A 21,779-nucleotide genomic window follows, 5' to 3' on the forward strand; every position below is an offset into this window, starting at 1 on the left:
GTAAAGAAGATTCAGCCGCTTCTCATCATTAAAGCAGATAAATGACCTCAATTTCAGAAAAGATTTCTGAAAATCTTCCTGAATTATTTTTATCAATTCTTGTTCACTATGTGGCATGGTAGGTAAGAGCACCAAATTTGTAGTCTGGGATCAGACTCTTAAGTCTGAGTTTAAATCCAACCTCAGATATTTACTGTGTGAGCCTGGCAAAGTGTCTTTAACCACTATCTGCTTCACGTGTAAAGTGGGGATAATAAGAACACTTACATTCCAGGGTTGTTGTGAGAATCAAATGAGATAACATGTAGAACTGCACTTTACAGAGTTTAAAGCATTATAGAAATGCTAGCTGTCATTATTAATTTTACTTAGTGTTAATCTTAAATGTGTGCAAACAAATTATATTGTGGTAGAGGGATAGATAAATTTATTAGTGTCATTCTTATTTTTTAAGACAGTTAAGGTTAGATATATGTCTTCATTGTTCTGATATCTGTTTATGAACTATGTTATTTAGGAATCTACATATGGGACTCACATTCATGAAAAACGAGAAGAGAGAGAGGCAAGATTCTGTAATACTGTACATGATATCGTAAATAGAGGTGGCAGAGGTCTTATTCCTGTCTTTGCTCTGGGACGAGCTCAAGAACTTCTTCTAATTTTAGGTATGTTTCCCCCTTTTGACATAACAATAATAAACTAAAAGGTATTTACAGAAAGCATCATGGAATAACTATTTTGAGGATACATTGTATCTATACAGCATCCTTAGTTTATTCTCTTATGATATCTATGAAGACAGCAACATCTTACTGTTTTACAGTTTACAAAGTGCATTAACATGTATTATTTCACAGTGACTTGTATTGTTATCCTCATTTTATCCAATCAGGAAATTTACAACCAAAGAGATTAAGTGATTTACCAAATTAAATAAGCAACTAAAATACAGCTTGAAGCCAGATTTTCTAATACTAGTCTTATTGATGTTTGATCCTTCAACTCTTTAATCCTTCCCTCCTACCCCCAATTCCACTTTCTCTGTTGCCATTCACCCCTCTCTAGACCTCTGTTTTGGATTATTTCCACATTCTACCTTGTGTTATTGTTTGAGTGCTGCTAAATGCTGGACGGAATTACAAAACCATGCTGATAGAGGCCACTACAAATTTGTTATCTAATACCATTTTGGCTTTCATTCCTTTTTGCTTTTCTCTGATCAACTCTCCCCACAATGGTTCTTCATATTTTTCTTCCTAAGCCACCTAATATCTCCTAGGTTGCAACAGGATTTTTACCTCTCTCATCCTAACCACCATGCCTCTTCTAATGTATCCCAAAATCATATTGTCCTTTTTGGCTGCCTTATCAGCCAAATTCTAATTCAATTCTAATTCTAATCTACATTCTACTAAAACCCTTGTATCTTCTGCAGAATCGCTTGTATTGTCTAACCTAGTGATTCCCATTTTGCACTTGGAGAATCAATTTTTGGGCCCAAATTTAAGACTTTAGATGATGGATTATAAGTTTAAATCTAGAAGAAGAGCAAAGATCATCTGGTCCAACCGTTTCATTTTATTAATGAGGAAACTGAGACCCCAAGAGGCTAAGGAACTAGCCTAAAACAATATATAAATTTATATCTGTATTACCACACAGGTAATAAGTGGCAGGTCCTGCAACTCTAGGATGAATGATTTTTCCACCATCTCTGCAGACTCAGGCCAGTATTCTAGCCTGTCAATGTCTTTTTGTATCTTGGCTATCACCCAGTGTGTTTAGCTATCCCTCCCATGTTTGTGTCACCTTCACATTTAATAAGATTGCCTTATACCTTTATCCATGTCATAACACTAGGCCAAACACAGATACCTGAAACACTCCATTGGCTACCTCCTTCAGAATTGATGTTGTGTCATTAATGATTAATCTTTGAGTCTGGCCATTCAACCAGTCTCAAATCTATCCAAATGTAGATTCAACTATACTACATTTTTCCTTTTCTATAAGTATAACATGACTTTGTGAAATGCTTTTCTGGAATCAAAGTAAATTCTAGCTGGCTAGCTTTTCCTTATCTGCCAATATATTAACCTGTACAAAAAAGGGAAAGAACCTACTCTTAATTACACCATTTTGGTAACCACTATTTCCTTTTATAGATATTCTCTAACTGTTCCTCTTATAATACCTTATATAACTTTCCCAGGATCTCACTGGCCCATGGTTTGAGGACTCCATTCTTTGCCATTTTTAAAAATATGGGACAGTATTTGTCCTCAGCTCCTGTAGTACCTTTCCTATTTTCCATAATCTTTTAGGAGTCACTGATAATGCTTTAAAAGTCTATTTCCTTGTTCTTTCATTTCCAATGTTCTGAGCCCAGCCTCACCTCTTCTTCTTAGAGTCTCAAGCCTCCTGTAAGATTCATCTGAAGTGCCATCTTCTGCTTGAATCCTTTCTTGATTCTTTACTCCCTTCCCAAGCTGCTAGTGTATTCACCCCAAAATTAAGTATTTTGTAAGTACCATGTACTATATGCACATTGTTTCACCTTATAGGTCACTGAAGGCAGGCCCTGTTTTACTTTTTGTTTTTATACGCCTGGTAGTGCTTAGCACAGAGCCTAGTATATAGTGGATGCTTAATAATTGCTTTTTTGATTCACTCATCAAGAATAGCTAGGTGCTATATTATATTTTTCCAGTTATCTTAGGTATCATCTTCCTAGTAGCCATTTGATCTTTTCTTTCCAGTCTAAATATTGTTCTATAGAAGTAGAAGCCAGATAAATAAATGTTTGTATTTCCGCTTTCTCTCTGTCAGCAGTTTTCATCATTTCACCTGCCCTGAGCAGAAGTCCTTTTCTTTTTTCCTAATACAGCTTTTTACAAAAATGCATTTTTTTATTCTTAGCATATCTTACCAGCTTTGGGTTACTCTTGAGTCTTGAAATTCCTGCAATTCTTCTAATTCCTGCTGTACTTTTGTGCTTCCTCTTAATTTAATATCCTCTTAATACATACCTCAATGCATGTCTCAAAAATCTAAGGTAGTTGGGAAGTTTTCAGTGTGTTTACACTCATCTCTTTTGACTGCACATCTTTTTCCCCTGCACTGTAATTGTTTCTCTTTATGTCTTCAGAATCTCATTCTTTGAGGTTTCTTATTCTTCCTGGACTTATTTAAAGTCTACTTCCCAAAATCTAGGCTGTATATCACGATATCTTCTTGTCTCTTACAAATTCCAGGACAGACACAGACAGACAGACAGACACACACACACACACATGTCCCCAAGGCTTCCATCATCCCTATTTTAGCAACTGCTTACATGGTGATGAGAGCCAGAATGGCATTTTCTCTCATTAGTTTTTCGTCTTTACAGGTGAAATTATCTTTAAGGGACATCAAGAAATTAATAGCTGTATATCTTTATTAGAATGTCCAGATTATTGAAGTTCCCTTTCACTATTATATTCTGCCTTTGTGCCACGGTTATAATCTGTTTTTCTAATTCTTCATCTGTTCCCTCTTTCTGTCCAGATTATATTAAGGCAGAGGTATCAGACTTGCAGCCTGCATACCTGCTATACTCCCAAGTGTGGCCATAATCACACTTAAACTGTAACTAGGAAATATTTAACTAAATAAAAATAAAATGTTTTTTTAATTTTTTAAAAATTAATTTTAAAATTAAGTCAGCATTTGACTTTCAGGGATCCTTATGTATAGATTAGTGGCCCCCATTTCTATTTGAATTTGACACCAGTGGTATAATGTGCATTTTGATATCAGTAACATTTCTAACAGCATTGTCTTTACCAGAATGTTCTCTTCAATATTTTTCGCCTCAGCATGGCTGGGTCTCCATACATGAATTTGTCTTCATTATATATAATGCTTTACCTCTGCCTCCCACCCCTTACCTTCTTTTGAATAAGGTTAGATGCTTCCTGATGCATATTTCAGTCATGTGTTCCAGTGATACTTATACTCTCATTTTTCTTTTTAAGTTAAGCTTTCTAATTCACTTTTCTTGTTACCCATGCTTTGTATATTTCTATATAAATATGAGACCTTGGGTATTATTGCTGGCTCTTGGATTTACTTTCCTATGAGTTTCTGCCCAACTCTGTTACTGTTCTTCCCACATTGTAACTGCATTAGAATTATCTAGCATTGGTGATATACCTAGGCAGTTTTTTCTCATTCCTTTCCTTTTTCAACTTAAAGCCTTTTTTAAAAAAAAATTAGATTTATAATACCAAATTATTTTTATTAGTCCTTGTTAACTGTGTTTTATCCCTGATTAAAAATAAAGAACAACACATATTCCTATATTTTAAGCTCTCATCCAGAAATCCCAAATGCATTCTCAGACACTATCTCAACTGTTATTAAATTCTTATGTCTTTCTCTTCTGAAGCCCTTCCACTTTATCAGTAGTGCTGATGAAAATGTTCATTGTGCCTTTCAAAAAAGTCTTCATTTTCTTGCCCCAGACTTTATAATGTGTAGCAGTACTTTTTAGATTCTGGTAGTGTTGATTTTTGCTTACTTGAGTCACCAAAACTGTAGTAGTTGTCAGGTTTGACAGTTCTTGTTGGCTTCTCTACCATTCTCTGGGAACACAGAAGACCTTTTTATTGTTAATATCCAGTAGGCTCTTTAACCATGAGTCACCAATCATCAGTATATATGTCTTCTTCCTTGAAACTTGCTAGATGATCTCTCACCTTACAGTACTTGTCTTCTTCGTTCCTAAGAGAATATAGCCCTTTTTCATTACCTTTTGTTGGAAATTCTTCTTCCTTCCAACTTTCTGACACAGGTATTCTCTGCTTCAAGACATTTATCTTTCTAATTACACTGAAATACACCCTATTCCACCTTTTTTTAAAGCACTACATTCTCAATGATAGTTTGACAAGTAAAGATATGTTGTATTAAACAGCTCATTTTTGTTGCTGCTAACACCTTTCGTTTTTTAAAAAAAAGTTTTTCTTGATATTTTCTATTTCTTACTTCACCATAATTATCCAAATTATTTTTCCTGCTCCTTTTCTCTCTCCCAGAGAGCCATTCCAAATGACAAATAGTATTTTTTAGAGAAGATAATAAAACTCCCCACAAATGATTGATATATTGAAAAGAACATATTCAGTATATAACATCTCTGAATTTCCCACCTCTACAAAAGAGTAGGTTGGAGAATATCTTCTCATGTCTCTTCATTTGAATCCTGTTTGATCTTTATAATTTTATCATATTTCCTTTTAATTTTTTTTGGCATGTATTTCCATTTACATTCTTGTAGTACTGTACTTTATATTGTTTTCTTGGCTCTGCTTATTTCATTCTGCATCAGTTCATAATTGATCTTTCCATTCTTTTCTGTATTTATCACACATCTTTTATATATGTGTGTGTTTGTGTGCGTGCACTCACACTTGTATGAGAGAAATATACATTCTTTTCCTGTCCCAGTTAGGAGATGCAATATGTCTTAACTCTAGTTTCTCTGGCATTTTGTCCCATTTGTATATCTTTCCGTTAGATTTATACAAAACTTGAGAGAGATATTGAAGTCTTCCTGTCATTGTCTTGTTATTCTCCTTATCTTTTTGTAGCTCAGCCATTGTCTTTATGAATTTGAATGCTAAGGCATTTGGAGTGTATAAGTTTATTCTTGTTATGAGTTTGTTGTCTGTGATTCCTTTTGGCATACTGATGTTTTCAATTACTTTTGAATTTTTTTAATTCCAAGTTCTATGATTATGTATTGTAAAAGCCTAAAAGCTAATAGTCACCAGCATTTCAGATAAGAGATATGAGCCTATATAATAGCTTTCTACTTCTTTCCTATGCATTTGGAAAATTAAAAACCTTTCTCAGATACCCATAATGTTAAAGGGCAAGACTATCATTGCAGTGACCAACATATAATATAAAGTGTCGTCATTCATTTCAACCTCTTCCTCCTATTCAAACTGTACTAAAACTTTTGGTAAGTAGTAATTTTGGTGATTTTTTTTAGATTTTTTCTTTTTTATTTTCTGCCCTCTAGTGGAAAAACTGATGATTGAATGTGTAACAAAGGGGAAAAAAACAAAAATTCAGTTAATGCATGGTTGAAAATTCACCTTTTACATTTGCTTTTAATTAGTTATTTTTGCATCTTTGTATAAGATGCACTGAATAGTTTTTTTCCAAAGCATAATCAGAATCAAATATGTTAACTTTTCTATGAGATGATAAACAAGCCATAGAAACAGTCTTAAACTATCTGAAGTATTTAGTGCTATAAATGGTTGCCCCTCTGCATGCTTAATTAAGCAATAAATTCAGTTCAACTCATAAAAGAATGGCTATGTGTGCCAGGTTTTAGAAGGTTTCTTTTTTTTTATTTATTTTTAGTTTTCAACATTCATTTCCACAAGATTTTGAGTTACAAATTTTCTCCGTATCTTTCTGCTACCTCTACCCCAAGATAGAAAATGTACTGAACACCCCTTTACCCCAGTCTGCTTTCTCTTATATCCTCCTCTATACCCCCTTTAACTTTCTAAAAGGCAAGATGGATTTCTATACCTCAGTGCCTATATATTTTATTTCCCAGTTGCATGTAAAAAACAATTTTTTTTTTAACATTTGTTTTTAAAACTTTGATTTCCAGATTCTTTCCCTTCTTCCCTCCTCATCCAGCCCCACTGGGAAGATAAGCAATTCAATATAGGTTGTACATGTGTAGTTATGCAAAACATTTCCATAGTATTTATATTGTGAAAGACTAAGTGTATTTCCCTCCATCCTATCCCATCCCTCACTCTATTTTCTTTCTTTCTTTTTTTTTAAAGCAATTGGGGTTAAGTAACTTGCTCAAGGTTACAGGCCAGTTATTTCTGGGTGTGGTGCTAAGTTTCTGAGCCCGGATTCGATCCCCAGGTCATCCCGACACTGGGGCCGGTGCTCTTACTCCCTGTGCTACCTGGCCACCCCCACTTACTCTATTTTCTACTTTGACCCTGTCCTTTTTCAGAATGTGTGCTTCTAACTACCCTCTCCCTCAATCTGCTCTCCCTTCTATCATCCCCCCTCTTATTCCCTTCCCCCTACTTTCCTGTAGGGTAAGATACCTAAATGAGTGTGTATGTTATTCCCTCCTTAAGCCAAATTCAATGAGAGTAAGGTTGACCCATTCCCTTTCAACTTCCTGCTCTTCCCCTCCATTGTAACAGTTTTCTCTTGCCTGTTTTATATGAGATAATTTACCCTATTCTATTTCTCCCTTTCTCCTTCTCTCATTATATTCCTCTCTCACCTCTTAATTTTATTTTTTAGCTATCATCCCTTCCTATTCAACTGATCCTACCCTCTGTCTATGTATATGTGTACACACAGATACACACACTCACATACGTATTTATACACATATATACCCTCCTATACATAAATATATGTGTGTGTATATGTATACGTGTGTGTATAGATATATATATTACACACACACACACATATTCCCTTCAGTTGTACTCATACTGAGAAAAGTCTGAGTTACAATTATTATTTTTCCATGCAGGAATGTAAATAGTTCAACTTTAATAAGTTCCTTATGATTTATTTATCCTGTTTACCTTCTCATGCTTTTCTTGCTTCTTGTATTTGAAAGTAAAATTTTCTATTCCACTCTGGTTTTTTCATCAAGAATACTTGAAAGTCCTCTATTTCGTTGAATGACCATATTTTCCCTTAAAGCATTATACTCAGTTTGCTGGGTAGGTGATTCTTAGTTTTAATCCCAGCTCCTTTGACCTCTGGAATATCATATTCTAAGCCCTGCGATTCCTTAGTGTAGAAGCTGCTAGATTTTGTGTTATCCTGATTGTGTTTCCACAGTACTCAAATTGTTTCTTCCTGACAGCTTGTAATATTTTCTCCTCGACCTAGGAACTCTGGAATTTGGCTATGATATTCCTAGGAGTTTTCTTTTAGGGATCTTTTTCAGGAGGTGATCAGTGGATTCTTTCAACCTCTATTTTGCCCTCTGGTTCTGAAACATCAGGGCAATTTTCCTTGAGAATTTCTTGGAGGATGATTTCTAGGTTCTTTTTTTGATCATGGCTTTCAGGTAATCCAACAATTTTTAAATTATCTCTCCTGGATCTATTTTCCAGGTCAGTGGTTTTTCCAGTGAGTTATTTCACATTGCCTTCTATTTTTTCATTTGTTTGGATCTGTTTAATAGTATCTTGATTTCCCATAAAGTCATTAGCTTCCATTTGCTCCAATCTAATTCTGAAGGAATGATTCTTTTCAGTGATTTCTTTTGAAATACTTTTTTTATCTGGCAAATTCAGCTTTTTAAGGTATTCTTCTCCTCATTGTCTTTTTGGGCCTCTTTTGCCATTTGAGTTAGTTTATTTTTTAGGGTGTTATTTTCTTCAGTATTTTTTTGGGTCTCCTTTAGCAGGCTGTTGACTTGCTTTTCATGATTTTCTTACATCATTCTCATTTCTCTTCCCAATTTTTCCTCCACTTCTCTTACTTGATTTTCAAAATCCTTCTAGAGCTCCTCCATGGCTTGTGACTAGTTCATATTTTTCTTGGAAGTTTTTGATACAGTAGATACAGTAGTTTTTAACTTTGTTGACTTCTTCTGGTTCCATGTTTTGATCCTTTTTGCCCCCAAAAAAGGATGGATTCTGTGGTCTGATTGTACTCTGCTTGCTCATCTTGCCAGCCAATTACTTCACTTTTGAGCTTTTTGCCACAGTAGAACTCTGCTTCCAGAGTGCAGAGAGCTCTGTGCCAAATTGCTGGGTTTTTCAAAATGTTGTCAAAGCTATGAGGAGGGCACCCTCTCTATAGACACCCCATGCTCTGGCACACTGGCCACATACCCAAGGACCACCACCCAAGCCCGCAATCCAGAACCAAGCAGGTCAAAGCAAGAGTGATTACCCTCTGAATGGTCTCTTGGTCCCCCTACAATCTGCAGGCCAGGAGCTCCAGGGGCAGCCATGTGTTAGCAACTGCAGCCACCACGCCTCTGCCACCTCTCTGGGCCAGGGGCTGGACTATGCTCTTGAGTCACCCAGTTCCAACAGAGTTCCCCACTGACCTTTTACTCTCTCTGGCATTTGTGGGTTGAGAAGTCTGGAAATGTCCACAGCTGCTGGTGGTTTACTCTCCTGAAGTCTGTGCTGCTGGTTGGGGCTGATCCGGGTCTCAGACTACACAGCTCATGCGGGACTGTGCTTGCCTCCCAGCTCAGTGTGTTGGACCCTTCCTGTCGGCCTGCCAGGCTGCCTTCAGTGGGACATTTGTTTCTCTGTGTTACATTGTGGGTTCTGTCAGGTTTATTTTTCTTGATTTTGATTTTATGTGCTTTTGTTTTCAAAATTACAAAATTAATAATCGCATAAACTGAGAAATTTGGCAAGTAAGTACTGCTATAGTTGAGGGTCAGTGGTATATAGCATTAGTGGCTGACTTTCCAGTCAGAAATCTGTTTTCAAATCCTGCCCCTGGCTTATAATAGTTCTGTGATACATTTGGGTTCTTCAACCTCTCATTTTCCCCACACAGCCCCATAAGACCATAAGCTGCAAAGTGATTGCCAAAAGTTGATATTTAGGTGGAAAAGAGTTTCCATATTGGGAGTTCCCGCGCTGATGAAATCACAGCTTCAGAACTTCTCTCCTTATTATCTTTAAATATTAAAGCATAGTTTCAAAGCAGTTTTTCTCATTTCATTAAGAGTAGGCTGTTCAAATGCAGGGTTTCCCAAAGGTCTTACTACTGGTTTAAGTTTTAATAGTTTAAAACTTAACTGAGACTTTTGGGACACTGTATTATTGTCCACATTTTACAGATAAGTAAATTCAAACAGGAAAGTCATCCTAGAGCAGCTCACTAGTAAATGTCATAGCTGATCATAAATAGAAAGTCACTTAACTCTCAGTCTTTTGCCACTCCAACTATTCCACATAGCCCCTAATCAGTCAGTTAATAAACATTTATTAAGTACCTACTCTAGGCTAAGCACTGTGCTAAGTACTAAGGACACATATGCCAAAAAATACAGTCTCTGTCCTCAAGAAGTTTACAATGTAAGAGAGGAAGATAACCCACAAAACTAAAGGTAAAAAGGTTGAGGGAGATGGGACAAGGTACCCAACACAAGGGCATGATGAAAAAAGTCAGAGAAGTCTCAAAGTAATATAGCCAGATGAGAAATGAGGAAAAGATTTTAATTTTCAAGAGGGTTTTTTCCTTGGTCATTTCTGTTTTTCATGACACTTAATAATTATCAGAGTTATCATTTTTCCTAGTTAACAGTTTTTAAAGAATGTTAAATTTAACAATAAATACAGGGTACTCCTAGATTTGGCGGCGGGGGTTGGGGGGTGGGGAGGGTATTTCCTTGCAATGGCAAGGAAGGAATTCCCTCTGCCAGTTCAGGAATCTTTGGACATTGGCTAGGATACTGACATGTGAAGTAAGTTTTCCAGGATCCCACAGTCACTACAGTAGAATCACTTAATAATACACTTTTTGTTTTAAATATGTTCAAAATTTAGACTACTTGCTGGCCAATGTTTATTATTCCTTTTAAAGATGTGGAATAACCTTTATCCTGTGTGTTTTTGGTGCTGTGGTTAAATAATTATTTTGAGCTATAAGTGGGTTAGTATTTTTTTGGAGGGGGGAAGGCAGGGTAGTTGGAATTAAGTGACTTACCCAAGGTCACACAGCTAGTAAGGGTTAAGTGTCTGAGGTGGGATTTAAACTCAGGTCCTCCTGACTCCAGGGCTGGTACTCTTTTCACTGTGCCACCTATCTGCACCCTGTAAGTGAGGTTTTTTTAGGCCTAAATTGGAGGGTGGTCCTAGTGAAGAAGTACTAGGTTAATGTTTCCTAAGCTATTTTAAGTTATGGAGTTTTGTTTTTCTTTATTCATAGTGTTGCTTTGAGCTTTTAAAATTTCTTACAAGGATAAAAATCTAAGCTTATGGTCAAATGAAACATTGATTTTAAATTTTCATACCTTCATTTTAGTGGAGTAGAATTTTTATCTTGTAAAATTTTTTTCTAGATGAATATTGGCAGAATCACCCAGAACTCCATGACATTCCCATATACTATGCTTCGTCTTTGGCTAAGAAGTGTATGGCAGTATACCAGACCTATGTGAATGCCATGAATGACAAAATCCGCAAACAAATCAATATAAACAATCCTTTTGTCTTCAAGCACATTAGTAATCTCAAGGTCAGTATATCTGGAAAAAAAGAAATATTAATAGGGCATAAAAATCACCTCCATTTTGCTTTGTCTTTTGTCATTATTATTTGAAAGGTATTTGTAGTTCATTTTATTATTCAATTCTTGCCAGAATTCATCTTAACAGCATAATATTTAACTGATATGATCATGATGTTTATAGTCAGAAGGAACAATTAGAAGTCAGCTAATACACTCTCACCTTATGGATGATGTAGCTGAGGCCCAAAAAGATTTACTGACTTGCCCGAGATCAGAGATAAGTAGCAAAGCCATGATTTGAATACAAGTCTTCTTACCTCAAATCCATTTTTTACTGCATTTACAGCATTATTTACTGTATCATACAGTAAATATTTACTACTGCTTCCTAGGCACTAGGTCCTGGGGATACAAAATATTTTAAAAAGGAAAATCCTTGCCCTCAACAAGTTTCTAATCTGATAGGGAAAGACAGTACCCAAAAGGAAACTAAAAAGCCTAGAGATCAAAGGGGTGTGGAAGAATGACAAGATGATGGTAAAGTCAAGACCAAGCAAAGCTATTGGTGGCAAATGAAGAAATGACTGGCATTATGAACCTTCTGTAAAGGGAGGCTATGGGAGAAGTTTTTACTCAGTTAAAAATTTTAACTGGTAAAGGAAGGCAGAAGTAATTGAGGTGTGAGTGGAGAAGCTGAAGCAGTCCCTCTAGTGGTGAATGTAGCCTGGGTAGGACATGATGCAAATGATAATGGGGTTGAAACCAGTTAGAGTGGCAAATGAAGAAAATCCATTGTTCTTTCAACTATATCACACTTTGAGCACCTTTAATAAATTGTGATTTTTCTTGACTTAAAAAAAAAAAACCTTTTAAGTTTTTAGTAATAAGACAGCTCAAAAGCATTTAAATTATTTCTTATTTAGGTGATATCACAGTTTGATTTTTCAGGGAAGAAATTTGCCACTATAACTTTATTGTTTAACCCTTTCCAATGAGGAGAAGGGAGAGGACACAGAGCAACAATATAAGTGTTGTTTCTGAACCATTTTTGTAGTCCTGCTCAAATTAACAAGTCACTATTCTTTTTTTTTTTTTTTTTTAAGCAATAGGGGTTAAGTAACTTGCTCAAGGTTACACGGCCAGTTATTTCTGGGTGTGGTGCTGAGTATCTGAGCCCGGATTTGATCCAGGTCATCCCGACACTGGAGCCGGTGCTCTTACTCGCTGAGCCACCTGGCCGCCCCTAAGCAATTGGGGTTAAGTAACTTGCTCAAGGTTACACAGCCAGGTGTTTCTGGGTGGGTGCTAAGTGTCTGAGCCCGGGGTTCGATCTCCAGGTCATCCCGACTCTGGGGCTGGTGCTCTTACTCGCTGTGCTACCTGGCCGCCCCAAGTCACTATTCTTTTGAGATAACATCTGCTCAAAATATAATGTGTCTGTAAGAGAAAAAAAGTCTGAAAAAATTCATCTTAAAAGTCTAGTCATTATTCTGAAATCTAATTCTAATCACTGTTTTGAATTCTTTTCAAGCCATTGGTTATTACTACTATTATTTTTTCCTATTCTTGTTGTTCCTTCTATATTTCCTTCTCATAATTTCCAGGGCTTCCTTTCCACCTGTGAAAAACCAAAACCAGTATATTGGTCATTGTGACATTTTTATTGTGGACCTAAAGAAATAACTTAATTTGTACTTTATAGGCCAGAAGTTCTTAACTTGAGATCTGTAGAGATACAAAGGTCTGAGGATAAATTTCAGGGGTCTCTGAATTTGAATAAGAAAAATATTGCATCTTTATTTTTATTAACCTCTAACTGAAATTTAACACTTCCACAAACTTATTTTATTCATTTAAAAACATAATTTGGAGGAAAACATTGACTTCACTGATTGGCAAAGGGGGTCCATGATGCAAAGAATAAGTAAACCCCATTCTCTGGGCTGTTCCTACCATTCTTGCTCTAAATTGTTCAGAAGCTTAAGAACTCAAATTTGTTGTTACTTTACTGGTCAGTCAAGCTAATTATGTATCTTTTAGTGGTAATTCATTTCATCCAATGTGCTATATGATACACTCTGAAAAACCAGAGCTTCCTTTAGCAAACACTAATGATCAGCATACCTTTTATATTTCTTTTCTCTCAGAGCATGGATCATTTTGATGACATTGGCCCAAGTGTTGTGATGGCTTCACCAGGGATGATGCAGAGTGGCTTATCCAGAGAATTATTTGAAAGTTGGTGTACTGATAAAAGAAATGGTGTAATTATAGCAGGATATTGCGTCGAGGGAACACTTGCAAAGGTCTATTATGTTTAAGCTTTGCATTTTTAATCATAATATGTATTTATAATACACACATAATTTTTCCCACTAGATTAAATTAAGCCTAGTGTAATCTCAACTCATTTATTTGCATTTCCATTGTAAAGATACTTACCTAGTGTGCAGATTTTAGTTTCTATGAAGTAATCAGCCGTGCATTGTGGGGACAGTCATGAAAAATATATTTCATCATTCTAATCATGACCAGAATCATTGTCTTTCAATTTTGTCACCTCCACAAAATACAGTTAGCTTATGTAAATGAAAACTTTTCCTGAATTCCTAACTTCACCAGCAGTCTGTTATATCAAAAATTCTGAAGTTAAAAACGTTTTAGGGGCTGCTAGATGGCACAGTGAATAGAGCACCGGCCCTGGAGTCAGGAGTACCTAAATTCAAATATGACCTCAGACACTTAACATAACACTTACTAGCCATGTGACCTTGGGCAAGTCACTTAACCCCAATTGCCCTGCCCTCCAAAAAGGGGGGGGGACATTTTAAATTTATGAAATGTGCTTGAGTTGTTTTTTAAGATAGAAATAGTTTCTTTTTCAGAACTAACCTTATAAAGGACGGTTAAATTCCTAGGTCACACTAAAAAAAAAAGCTTCTTTATTCCATACTATACCTTAGGTATGGTAGTGGCTTTAGTCCTGGGCCCCAGAAACTGAGGGTTGATAAGTATAAGAGGAGAAAGGTAATTTGCTCTCCTTTTCTTGGGCCATAAGCATTACCTCAGGGGTATAAAAAAATTAACTGGCAAAGATTGTCTTTAGCATCATTCCACTCTGATATATGTATCTTTCCCACTCCCTCCTACTAATACGCCTCTCCCTATGTGTCCAGTCTCATCAAACTGCCATTACTCCCAACTGTGACCTTACCCAGGCCTGCTGCACCTTCCAAAACTTTGTGTATTTCAGAATTTACCTAATTTACCCACTACATTAAAATTTCTATTCCATAAGTATTGATGATGTCAGCTCAAAGGAAAGCCACCTGAACTAATTCCTAGTTTTGTGTAAATGACCAGTAATCTCTTCTTGACATCTGTATTTTGAAAGTAATACTTTAATACAAATTACTCTATTTGTTAAGAAATCAGGCAGTGTAAAGGAAGATTATTTTAAATCAGGGAAGTCGCTAAGTCTGACCTATCAACTTCCTTAAAATATTGCTGCTCTCCATGCTTTGTACCTTCCTTTATTTCTGAACTCTTATATTTCTTTAGCTCCCATGACAGCAGCAGTGAGAGTCTTGGGAGTAGAATACAAACTGTTTATTATTTGTAAGTTAGGGGCCAAATGCCTGCCTATCTGAGAAAAGTAACTTCAGCATTTATTCAGTTAATGAAAATATAATATTTCCATTGCTAGAAAATCCTGATGCTGGCACAGAAGTTTATAAAAAGGGAAATAATGTTACACTATATTTTCCAAAAACAATATGTATATCTTCTGTTTTTCTGTCTAATAGCATATAATGTCTGAACCTGAAGAGATCACTACCATGTCTGGACAGAAGCTGCCCCTGAAGATGTCTGTGGATTATATTTCTTTTTCAGCTCACACAGATTACCAACAAACCAGTGAATTTATTCGAGCTCTGAAGCCTCCCCATGTGGTTAGTGACCATTTCACTTGTGCCCAAGTTGTTTTGTTTCTTTTTAAATTCACTAATTGTTTAGAAATATAAGCCTGTAGGATAATATGATAAGGCATTTAGGGTGAGAGAAAGATAGATTATAGAATAGTGTTTAAAAGGTCTAAGATTTAGGTCCCTGCAAAATAGTGTAAATAACATTCTTCATTAAACTTGGTTTATTTGGCATTATCTAAAAATAGTGGTACATCAGTAAGTCAATCAACAAGAATTTATTGAACACCAATACTGTGCCACTTACTGTGATAGGCACTTAGGATACAAAGACAAAAGGTGAAATGATTCACTGCTCCCAAGGAATTTATATTTTCTTTGGGGAGACATATGTACATAAGTACATGCGTAATAAATACAAAATAGATATTGGTTAGTTAAATACGTGACATTGGTGGGGAGGGAAGTGATGTTTGAACTTTTGAAGAATTGCAGACATTTCTATGAGGCCAGAGTTGGAGGGCAGTGCATTATAGATAGAAGAGAGGGCAAGGGCAAAAACATGGAGATGGGATTTGAAATGACTTGTTTGAGGAACAGATAGAAGTGCAGTTGGCCTAGGCCGTAAATGTGGGGAGAAGAGTAATATATAATGAGGATTGAAAAATAGCTTGGGAACAAGTTGCAAAGGCTGTTAAAAAGCTAAACCAGGGATTTTATATTTATCTTAGAGGCAATAAGAAGTTGCTGTTGTTTATTGAGTAACAGAGTGAAATGGTCAGATCATATTAGAAAATCACATTGGCAATTTGTGAGTGATGATTAGAGTGGGGAGACACTTGAGGTAGGGAGACAAACCTAAGAGGCCTTTCCAGTAGTCTGGGCTAAAAGTACTGTGGGTCTGAATTGAGGTGATTATGTAAGTAAAGAAAAAGGTCAGATACAGAGGTATTGTGGAGATAAAAATGGTGAGATTTGACATTTTATTGGTTACGTGGCATGAGAATATACATTAAAATAACAGGGGAGGACTGCTCAACAGGAATTGTAGGGAAAATTAGATAGTAATCAGGCAAAAAAAATAATTTTGAAACACCATTTATACCATGGGCACAATTTATTCAAAACGAATAAGCTAAATATAAAAAGTCTTGCTATTAAAAAAAGAGGACAAGGGGGAAGGTGGCTAGGTGTTGCAGTGAATAGAGCACCAGTCCTGGAGTCAGGAGGACCTGAGTTCAAATCCAGCCTCAGACACTTACCACAAAAACTAGCCATGTGACCTTGGACAAGTCACTTAATCCCAGTTGCCCTCCAAAAACCAAAAAAAAAAAAAGGACAAGGAAAGATGTGACAATTAGACTGGTGAACTGTTACCCTGTCATGGCAGAGAAAAATTGTACAAGACCAAATAGACTACATGTATGTAAAACAGTATTACAAGGGAAAATAACTTTGAAAGACTTTAAGAATTCTGATCAATACAATGATCAGCCACCATTCTAGAGGGCCGATCACAAAGCGTGCTACCTACCGGTTGATGAGCCAATCAAGGTGTCTTTTCCTGACATGGCCAGTGTGGGCATTTGTTTTGTTTGGCTGTGCATATTTATTTTAAAGGATTTGTTCTGTACACTACCACCATCCCCAGCTTTGGGTTGGAAGAAGGGAGTATGAGGATAAAATAACAAAAAAAGGAGATCTTTTATAAAAGTGATCATAAGAAGCTATCCCTTCACCTCAGTTTCCAGTTTGATAGCACAAAAAGTACTTTTTGTACATCCTTTGTTAGAGTTTGTTTTACTTAGGACCTCTCTCTTCCTTAACCTACCTTCCTTATTCCTCTTTCTATATTTATACTGTTATGATGCAGGGGATGGTTTCAGAGAAACCAAGAAGACTTATCTGAACTGATGCTGAATAAAGTTAGCAGAACCAGAACAATTTATGCAGTAAAAATATTGTAAAGACAACTTTGAAAGACTTAAGAACTCATATCAATTCAGTGACCAAGCACAGTTCAAGAGGGTGGTTCATGGTGAAACATGCTACCCATCTTCTGATAGAGAGGTGATGAACTTGAGTGTAGACTGAAACAATTTTTTTCAACATTGCCCATACATGGGTTTGACTGAGATTTTGTGATTCTTTTTCAGTTCAGGGGAGAGGGAGGGAGATGGCAAAAGAGGTAGAAGGGAAAGAAAGACTTTCATTGTTTGAGAAAAAGAAAAATTTTTTTTGGAGGGCAGTTGGGGTTAAGTGACTTGCCCAAGGTCACACAGCTAGTTTTTGTGTTAAGTGTCTGAGGCCAAATTTGAACTCAGGTCCTCCTGATTCCAGGGCTGGTGCTCTATTCACTGCGCCACCTAGCCGCCCTGAGAAAAAGAAAATTTTAAGGTGTTTTTTTTTTCATACCTTGAAGAAAAAATAAATTAAAATGTACACAACAGAAGGAAGGGGAAGGCCATAAGGAATCACAAACAAGTATTTGTAAGTTACATGTTAAATTTATTACATATTTTTAAAGAAAAGCAATCTGTGCATAATAGACATTTGTAGTTTGTTTTTCTAATCTGTCTATGGAAATGCCTATTTCATTTGCCATTTATTAATTTTAGAAACATTTAAAAAGCAAAACAAAAAAAAACATACTTCCATCTCCTAGTGCAATTTAGTGTGTATCTATACTCAAGTAAAACCATTTTTTTAAATCAGTGTTTTAAGTATTTCCCTGATTGATACTAGCTCATTAATTGAAGAAAGATGTTGTTCAGATATAAGCTGAATAAATGAAGATTTTTTTAATGTGTAATATTTTTTCCATCTAGATACTAGTGCATGGGGAGCAGAATGAAATGGCAAGATTGAAAGCAGCATTGATAAGAGAATATGAAGACAATGATGAGGTTCACATAGAAGTTCACAATCCTCGGAATACTGAAGCAGTGACATTAAATTTCCGAGGAGAAAAGCTAGCAAAGGTAGGAGGTTAGCATTCTTAATGAAAATTGATGGTTTTCTTCATTAGGGTTATTTCCTCAAAGAAGAAGTAAACTTTTAATCCATTTGAGATTATTTTGAGCCATTCTACTTGTTGTCTTTTGTAGGATGAACTAAATACATTATAATTGGTAAGCAGTTTTTAAGTGTATAAAATGAGCTAGGTGCTTTGAATAGACAAAAATCCCTGCCCTCAAGGACCATAAATTATATCTGATATTAGAATTGTATTTTAAAGTACTGCTACCTTGTGTGACCCTAGGCAAAGTAATAACCTTTTTGTGCTCCAGTTTCCTCATCTGTAAAATAAAAGAATTTGGATTAGAGCTCTTTTAGTTCTAAATTTATGATCTTAAGTTTGCTGCTGATTAGTCATTCTCATATATACAAATACTTGTTCTCATTCCACATGGTTTAAATTTTAAGTGTGGCACTTAATGGCTCTTAAATGATTCCTAGAGCTATTAGTCAGTGTTTAACTCAGTTTATTGCATTACTCTTTAAAATAAACTGTTAGTTTTATTTCCAGTTTCATTAACCCTTCCCAAGCCATAACCACCTCTTCATTTCTGAAAATCCAAAGATAAAGGCTTCACATGTATGGGTAAACTCAGTACCACTTAAAACCAAGTGCTATGGTAGCAGAGCTTCAGATAATTGCCTATCATGTATTTCTTTTCTTTCTTTCTTTTTTACTTTTTAAGGGAGGTGAGGTATACTAATGAATTTTGAGCTATAAAACAACATTAATTTCTTATGGATGTTTTTTGTGAATGTGGAGACATTTTTGAAGAATTATTCATGTGAGTTCATAATTTTTAACGAGATAAATGCTTTGAAGATTAAAAAAAAGTAAAATATTTACAAGCCTTGGCCTTAAGGGCCACAGGAAATCTAGCTTCAGTCAGCATCTCTCCTATAAAAATCTTTTCAGGCTATCTGAGGAATAAGGCTGTTAAGGATTTGTTTGACATTATAAATAGCAATCATCTTTGTTTGTATTGATTTTAGCTTGACATCATTCTTTTCATATATAATGAATCAGGCAAGGAGGAACCAGTTAACGAATATTTTAATAAATGTCCTTTCTTTTCACCAGTGCCTTAGAACATCAAAAGATTGATTCATAAGTAGTGCAAGTATTGAGTGAATATTTCCTGTATTTGCTTCCAACATTTAGAGTGTACTTTTCTAAGTTCAGAGCCTAGGGCCTACCACCACTTTTTTTTTTTTTTGCAACCACTTCTTTTACCCCAAAATACCACCCCTTGGCCAGGTGCCCTTCTCACAATCACCCTTGGATCTCTGGCCTGGAGCTGGGTAATGAGCAGCGGAAATGTCAGTTGCCACCTGTTCCTGAATCCTACACAGGTTTAGTTGCTTTGTGCTGGCTCTGGGACCCATTCATGCCTTAGTGCACAAGCTCCATAAATGTGTTGGAATGCTCTGCATAGCTGCAGAGCTCTGTTTCCCTGCAATGATGTGTTCTGGAAAAATGATTCATTGGAGCTTCTTGAGTTTCTCCATGAGAATTCAATCTGGTGCATTTTCTAGATCCGTTTGGAAGTATTGAAGGGAGGCAGCTTGCTGAATTGCTTCCTACTGCTCTGCCATCTTGGCTCTGCCTCCACTCTCCTTCATTCTTAAAGTCTCCTTCTTAAAAGTCTCCTTTAAAGTTTAGTTCAAGAAACCTAGATATTGGGGTGGCTAGGTGGCGCAGTAAATAGAACACCAGCCCTGGAGTCAAGAGGACCTGAGTTCATGGCCTCAGACACTTGCCATACTTACTAACCGTGTGACTTTGGGCAAGTCACTTAACCCCAATTGCCCTCCAGAAAGCAAAAAAACAAAACAAAGAAACCTAGATATCTAGATTAAGAATATATTCAACCTCAGAGTTCCTGGAACATTTCAAAGCATTCAAGGCAGTTTTGTGATTTCTTTAGTTTGTTTTTTATAATTACCTTTATTTGTATTTATGAAAATATTTACTTCCCCAAACAGAAATGCTCTTAACAGATCTTTTTAATTAAATTTCTAGTGATATCTTTTAAAACAACCTAACTTTTGTTCTCTCTGCTTCTCCTCGTCCTCTTAGAGAACCATCCCTCCCCCTTGGGCTTAGGCTTGGATAGACATTCACCAGCTTGTGTCAGCTTGGCTTGTGTATCTGCTTACATCCTGTCTCTGCCCAGCCCAGCATGACACAATGACAGTGAGGCTCTTGCTGATGGTGTTGGCAGGGTGGGATGAGACCTCCAGATGTATTATGTATGCCACAGGCGGCTGTTCAGTTTTCAGATGTGTTCCCTGAGGATGGAGGCAAATTTTTGAGTTCATGTGCATTATTAGTTAACAGTACCCAGACATCTGCATAGGAAAGAATTATCTTTGTCAGTTAATATATAAACATGTAGTATCTTTCCTAACATTATTCAGACTGGCATTAATAGGCTTAATAACTGTTGATAAGAAACCTTTTGCTTTCTTTGTCATGCCAGCTCCAAGCTTCTGGTGGTAGAGTCAAAATAAAATCTATGCTTGTATGATGGTTTTCTTCCTAAGTAACGTCATCAAGATCTCATGTGTAAACACGTGTAGCACCAATGCAATATTCACAGTGCCTACGACCACTATAAATAAATCTGCATGGTGGTCAATCACAAAATATAACAGACTCTCCATATAGAGGACAGAAGAAAAAACATTCAGACACCAGAAAACCAAATTCCAAAACCAGTAAGTTGATTCCATCATTGTATCAAAGAAGTTAACAAGCCACAACAACACAGAGAGCTGCAGCATCCTTTAGCTGTCCCACAAGCCTAGCTGTCATAGCAGGTGACAAACACCAATATTTACTCACAAGTCCAACTTTCTCCCTCTAGTGCATGCTCTCCCCCCTCCAGTCTAGCTTGCTCTGACTCCCAGCTTCCTGCAGTCTCTGTTCCACCCTTCAGCAAACTCCTCCCACCACAGGCTCCATGTGATTAAATTCAGCCTATTAGGGGGCAGAGTTTATTTTCAAAGGAGGGAAGGTTTTCAAATTCCTTTAGGCTTATTAAAAGGCAGGGAAGATCTTCAAATTACCATTACCATTACAACAGGTACATTTGAAATAACTTTAAATCATGTACCAGTATGATCAAAGCTAGAAACTGGTCATCTTTCTTCTGTGTAGCAGCTTGTTCAGATTTTGACAGTGAAATGAAGCTCAGTATCTATAATATAGATTCAGTCTCACATCATTAATCATTGTAGCAGTAAGCATCCCAGCATCCTCAGGGTGGCTGCCAACACAGGTTCTTAGATCTGCTTTTCTAAAGGAAAGCAACTCAAAATGGGTTAACAAGCTTACTTTACTCAATCAAACATACATTGTTTACCTAGTTCAGGGGAAAAAGGTCAGCACCCCAAACTTCAGAGTATACAGACAGAGAAACAGATCAAGCAGACAGGCTTTGAAACTGTCCAACCATTACATTCATACCAAATCACAGTTACCAGAGAGGGAAGCATCAACATCTGGGTTTTCAAAGCCGGGGGGCTCTCAATGCCTGCCCAGAGTCTCATCTG

At 36.4% G+C, this 21,779-nt stretch overlaps 1 protein-coding gene across 3 annotated transcripts in view; it reads left to right on the forward strand.

The window, feature by feature from the left end:
* The window catches only part of CPSF3 (cleavage and polyadenylation specific factor 3), a 60,227-nt gene that overhangs the window by 17,753 nt on the left and 20,695 nt on the right, over positions 1-21,779 (forward strand). For all 3 annotated transcript variants that reach the window (XM_069064809.1, XM_069064810.1, XM_069064811.1), the window contains exons 7-11: positions 518-668; positions 11,108-11,283; positions 13,425-13,583; positions 15,084-15,230; positions 18,032-18,184. In XM_069064809.1, coding sequence (XP_068920910.1) covers positions 518-668; positions 11,108-11,283; positions 13,425-13,583; positions 15,084-15,230; positions 18,032-18,184 — 786 coding nt within the window. The remainder of the gene's footprint in view (positions 1-517; positions 669-11,107; positions 11,284-13,424; positions 13,584-15,083; positions 15,231-18,031; positions 18,185-21,779) is intronic.

Source organism: Petaurus breviceps, unplaced genomic scaffold, assembly GCF_028583685.1.
Source record: "Petaurus breviceps papuanus isolate PSGF00001 unplaced genomic scaffold, PetGlider_PUasm1.0 90644, whole genome shotgun sequence".
NCBI classification, from domain to species: Eukaryota; Metazoa; Chordata; class Mammalia; order Diprotodontia; family Petauridae; genus Petaurus; species Petaurus breviceps.